Genomic DNA, 6169 nt, shown 5'->3' with positions numbered 1-6169 from the left:
TCTGATTCTGTGCGTGGTGCTTTCTTGGCTGAGTATTTTTTTTTAAATATTTTTATTGACTTTTTAGAGAGAGATAGAGAGTTAGAAACATTGATGAGAGAGAAACATCAATCAGCTGCCTCCTGCACACTCCCTACTGGAGATGTGCTCGCAACCAAGGTACATGCCCTTGACCGGAATCGAACCTGGGACCTTTAAGTCCACAGGCCAACGCTCTATCCACTGAGCCAAACCGGTTTCGGCTCTTGGCTGAGTCTTGTGGAATCTCGTAGGATCTGGTCAGTGTGGATCTCAAACCTGGACAAACTCAGACAGCTCAGCTTGATGTTGCTGCAAAAACATGGGAGCCAGAACGGATTCAGTCATATTTGACCTCTGAGCCTTATTTTTCATACCCGTAAAATTGAGATACTAATGCCTGCCTTGAAATGTTATTGTGAGGATTAAATGAACGATTGTGCATAAATTGTCTGACACATAGCAGGGACTCAGCAGATGGCTGTCTTTCCTTTACCACCTTATCTTATCCCTCACATTTAAATACACACACACACACACACACATTTGACAGCAGTTAGTAATTATTAAAGTCATTATGGCCCTGGCTGGGTAGCTCAGTTGGTTAGAGTGTTATCCCAATAAGCCAAAGTTGTGGGTTCGATCCCCAGTCAGGTCGCATACAACAAACAACCAATGAATGCATAAATAAGTGGAATAGCAAATCCATGTATCTCTAACTCTCTCTATCTCTCCCTTTCCTCTCTCTCTCAAGTCAATAAATTTAAAAAAATTATATGTATTGACTACTGTGAGGCAATATTGAACTATAGGGCCTTGGCTGTCAGAGGCGAGGCAAGGCGAGAACATACACATGAAAAATGTAATGTTTCCAAAGCAAGCACAAATAAATCAGGGTTAGCGTGATCCCACCTCAACAAATGAATGACACCGAGTCAGAAAGAACAAGGTGAGACTCGCCCGGAAGACTTCTCAGGAGTTTTGGATGAGGAAGTACAGAGGTGCAGATTGACAGGAGAGTGGGTGGTGGTAGTGATATAGGTACAGGGAGAGAGAAGGCGAGGGACTTACATGAAAGAAAGCACAAATGTAAGAACAACAGATTCTTTGAAGGCATATTTGAACCACACTTGATGCCCTTAACTCTTACTGCCTTTAGTTATTAGTTATTTGGGTGCTTGTCATTATTCTTACCAGACTGTAAGCTCCTTGCGGGAAGGGACTTTTGTCATGTCCTGGCACATACAGAAAACCTCTAAGGCACACTGACTACCTGGCCCAGGGCTTGCCTCTGTAGTCCGTGTACTCTAAGCCCTGCCAGGTGCCTGTGGGCTGAGTAGACCCATATCATAGCTTTAACCCAGCCATGGGACACCAGTCTGGAAGCCCTGTGTACACTATCGAGCACTCAGTCCTGCATAGAATAGGTTCTTTTTATTGATTGATCGATTGGTTGATTGATTGATTTTAGAGAGAGAGAAACATTGACTTGTACTTATTTATGCATTTATTGCTTGATTCTGACCAGGGATTGAACCCCCAAACTGGGTGTATCAGGATGACACTCCAACAGAGCTACTCAGTCAGGCCCGATAATAGGTTCTCAGTAATGATGATTAAAATATCCTGGTAGCCCTGGTTGGTGTGGCTGAGTTGGTTGAGCGTCATCTCATCCACTGAAAGGTCGCCAGTTTGATTCATGGTCGGGCACACACCCAGGTTGTGGGTGTGATCCCCAGTCGGGGTGTGTAAGGGAGGTAACCTATTAATGTTTCTCTCATATCAATGTTTCTCTTCCTCTCTTTCTCTTTCTCTCTAAAATCAATAAAACATATTATAAAAAATTAAAAAAAAAAGATCCGATAGCAGACAAATCCAGAAAGAGAGATGGGAAGGTCAGTTGAAAAAGATAAGCAGAGGGTTTGAATTTGTGTAGAATCTTGGAGGTGATTCCTGCCTAATCATCTTTATTTATAGATGCCCAAATCAAGGTCCTGAGAACAGATGGAAAGCTTTTAAGGTTCTTGGTTTGGGATTACTTTTGAAAATGAAATGTTAAAGCTTGCTGTTCATATGCCTTGCATCTTTCTGGTAGTTGAAGATACTAAGAATTAGTATTGAGTTAAAAGTTTAAGATATTTTTCAGTGTGAGAGCTTGTATTTGAAACAGTTCTGATGAGTCAGAGGGATAATACAGATGACCTTCTGTCTTGCCCAAATTCTCACAGTCATCATTTGCTAGCCTTCTTTCTGGACACGAACAACTGTTCAGCAGATAATAGATCATACTTGGAGAGGGAATGGATTTCTCCAATGGCTTTGACCTTTAATGCCTCATAGAAGAGTAGTTAACACACCACTTAATCCCACAGGAGTTCCCCAGCCCTGTGGTTATGTAGTCTATATAAGTGGTTTTAGAAATGAAGCTGAGATTAGGTGAGATTGTGGGCCAAATCCCATTCATCTTCTAGTGGACAGATTTATAGGAAGAAGAATGGGTATAGCTTTTTATTTCCATCAAAGACTAAATGGGAGAAAATAGTTTTAATATAAAGAAATAGAAATTGATGCAACAGGGTAAGAGAATGAAAGACCAGGGGAGGTCAGCACATCCCCCGTTCTCTGAAGATGTGTGAAAGCAGGACGGGAGCTCTGCTGGTGGCCTGGGCTGAGGGTGGCGGTGCCCTTGCCAGAGGTGGACACAGTCCTACACATGTGCTGTATTGAATGTTTCCCCCACTGTCCTTAAACAGCGAGGCCTTATTCCATTTCTTTTTCTCTTAGTCAGATTCCGAGGAAGATGAACCCACAAAGAAGAAAACTGTCCTTCAGGTAAGCTCCATGACACAATGGCAGCCATTTTTTTTTCTTCCCATATTACTTCCTAAAAGACAGGCTTTACGATGCCCAGCAGTTTCCAAATCAGGCTTAGAACAAACACAGGCATTTGAGGACCAACTGTTTCAGTACGATTTTGTTTGCTTTGATAACATCAGACTTTGTGCTTCTCTGCCCTCTCCTCACTTTAGTGGGGTAGTGTTACCTCTTACAGGACCGGTAGTGGTAGGGAGATGGATTGGAGCTCAGTTTGATTCACTATGTTTCAGGTAAAAGGATTATCTAGGAAAGATAGAAACAATGGATTGGTCAAAATGATGTTAGGGAACATCTGTAATTTATTTTTAAAATGTTAATTTTTCCATTAAAGTCGACATACAGTGTTATGTTTCAGGTGTACAACATAGTGATTAGACATTTATATAACTTAGAAAATGATCACACCTTTCTAATACCCACCTGACATCATACATAGTTATTACAATATTATTGACTCTATTCCCTATGCTGTACTTTATATCCCCATGACTATTTTATAACTCTTATTTGTATTTCTTAATCCCTTCACCTTTTTCATCCAGCCCCTCAACCCCCCTCTCATCTGGCAACCATCCATTTGTTCTCTGTATTAATGAGTTTGTTTCGAGAACATCTGTATTTTAAAATTATTCATCTTCTCCCTGTCTCATTTTTAAACTAGAAAATAAACACTTCAATAGCACTTACTGTGTACCAGGCACTGTTCTAAGTGCTTTAGTAGCATTTAATTGATTTAACCCTTATAATATTGCCTGTCATAGTGTTATCATCATCCTTGGGTTACATAGGAGGAAACTGAGAGATTAAAGAACTTTCTGAAGGTCAGACAACTGTGGGGGGCGAGGCAGGGCTGGAGAGCTGAGATTAGACTCAGGTGGTCTGACTATGGAGTTCAGGCTCCTAACTGTTACATTTGGCTGCTGCTCCGTAGTCAAGACCAGAGGTCCTCAACCAGCCGGTGCCAGGAGATGGTCTCTGCTGTTCTCTTTGTTCCCCCGCCCCCGTTTCTTTATTCTGGCTCCCAAGATTTTCTTCCTGTTTACTTCACATGTAGGACCATGCTATCAACATGGCTTCCTGGAGGAGGTGGACGGGCATAGAAAGTGATGGGAGGACGCTGGCTCGGATCAGAGGGCACCCCAGTGTAAAGAGCAGTCCTCGGGGTGGTAGGAAGAGACGAGTGGTTAGAGACACTCTCAACTTGAAGGCAGAGTGGGGACCCATCATTGCAAAGGGATGTAGCCATGAATCCAGGTGTCATCTGAGAAGTCAGACCCTTCAGAGCTCTCCTGAGGACGTGCTCCATATGGAACCTCATTCCGGTTCCTATGACTCCGAGCCTCTGGGCTGTGTCAGGCTGGAGTGACCCAACCCTGTGAACACAGGGAAAGGAGCCCATTTTCCGGATGAAAAGTTCAGCCTGGCCTGCTTGACTGCAAATCTTATTTATGTGTTCTGGGCATTTCTTGGCTGAGAGGGATATAGTACACTGGTCCTCCAAGACCAGTGACCTTATTCCATTCTCCTTTTTCAAACTGGCCTTCCCGCAGCCTTGCAGTTAGGCCAGGCTGGCCCTGTAGCATACAGAAAGCAGAATCTGAGAGATTCTATGATATGTTAAATGCTTGACTCTGACATAAACGAGCTGAATGTCACACATCTTTAGGGCTTTCCCTGGGCAAAGGAGGGACCATTTGGCAACATGTATGAATGTCTCTTGGACAGAGCCTTGTTCTTGACTTTAGAGCAATCCAAAGGCAGCAGCAGGTTCCCATGTGAAGAGGAACCTTCAGGACATAGAGGTTAGGTGAATAGCTGGAGAGAGCCCTGGGCTTTTTGGGGAAGAAGGATGATGAGGTCGAGAGCATCATATTTGACAAAAACACAATCAGGGGAGGCTCTGTGGCAGAGGGCAATGGAGCTGGGTAGGGATGGAGCCAAGGAAAACAGGGATGACATCTTACCTGGGGGAAGCAGCCAGCAGAAAAGAAGGGCCTGAGATAGGAGTTAGGCCCAGGTTGGATCACTGGAGTAGGTGAAGGTGAGAAGGCAACAGGGCTGATAAGGTTTTAGGCTCGAGCACATATCTGTAATTCTTGTTCTTGACGTTAGCAGTACATGTCATAACGGTTCACTTGTCATCTTTCTTTCCGGCTTCCCTGACCCGGGCTCACCAGGGATCTGGCCAGGGGACTGGTTTGTCTGCCTTGCTTCCCCAACCTAAAAACCTGACTGTGAAAGAGACTAACAGGTTGCTCCTGCCCCATGCCTTCTCTCGGAAACCCTCGGATGGCTCCTCTGACACTAAGCCCTCCAGGCAGGCTTCTAAGACCAAGCCCTCCTCTCTGGCCCCTGTTGTGGGCACCACAACCACCACGCCGTCGCCCTCCGCCATCAAGGCTGCTGCCAAGAGTGCTGCCCTGCAGGTGACGAAGCAGATCACACAGGAGGAGGACGACAGTGATGAAGAAGTAGCCCCTGAGAACTTTTTCTCCCTCCCTGACAAGGCTGAGCCACCTGGAGTTGAGCCATACCCTTACCCCATTCCCTCTGTCCCTGAAGAGCTGCCTCCAGGCACGGAACCAGAGCCCGCCTTCCAGGATGACGCAGCCAATGCACCCCTCGAATTCAAGATGGCAGCAGGCTCAAGTGGGGCCCCTTGGATGCCCAAGCCTGGGGACGACTACAGCTACTGTCAGTTCTCCACATATGGCGATGCCAATGCCGCTGGTGCTTATTATCAGGTGGGTAGGAGGGATCGTTGGAGCATGGCGGTCCGTGCTACAGCCTCTGGGGCATCACTTTGGCTGAACTAAAAAATCTCCTAGTGGTTTTCCTGTACCTTCAGGCCTCAAAACATACTACTTTTATTCTGAACCATATTGGGCTAAAATTTCCCAAGTCTTGAAGTCTGACAGGTAGAACCACATAATGGACACCTTTATTCTGAAAACAAAATCCTATTGTGGGGGCTGGTGAGAGATAGGGAGAAGGTGGAAGAGGAGTGGTCTCTAATCTTAGAGATCAAGATAGCTGTGCAGATGTGGATGATGAAGATGAGTGAACTGTGGCCTAGATTTCTAGTTGTAATGAGTCCAAGAAGAGTTTCTGGAGGTGAAAGGTCAGAGAACACAGAAAGGAGGGGAGAGGTGGACTGGGAAGGAAGGAGGGGATCTGGATTGTTGAATGACAAGGGAATAAGGAGATTGGTGAGAGGCCCCGACTGAGTGATGAGAAGTTGGAAGGACCCAGTAAGGCCCTGGAGAGGGGACAT

The 6169-nt window shown here is 45.2% G+C and overlaps 1 protein-coding gene across 1 annotated transcript in view; it reads left to right on the top strand.

Moving 5' to 3' along the window:
* PRCC (papillary renal cell carcinoma (translocation-associated)) overlaps window positions 1–6169 on the top strand; it is a 29183-nt gene that overhangs the window by 10452 nt on the left and 12562 nt on the right. Inside the window, exons 2-3 of the mRNA XM_006097777.3 lie at window positions 2803–2850; window positions 5073–5639. Coding sequence (XP_006097839.1) covers window positions 2803–2850; window positions 5073–5639 — 615 coding nt within the window. The remainder of the gene's footprint in view (window positions 1–2802; window positions 2851–5072; window positions 5640–6169) is intronic.

This window comes from Myotis lucifugus, unplaced genomic scaffold (genome assembly GCF_000147115.1).
Source record: "Myotis lucifugus unplaced genomic scaffold, Myoluc2.0 scaffold_211, whole genome shotgun sequence".
NCBI classification, from domain to species: Eukaryota; Metazoa; Chordata; class Mammalia; order Chiroptera; family Vespertilionidae; genus Myotis; species Myotis lucifugus.
The sequence above is the reverse complement of the archived record's forward strand: the minus strand, read 5'-3'. Positions and strand labels throughout refer to the sequence as shown.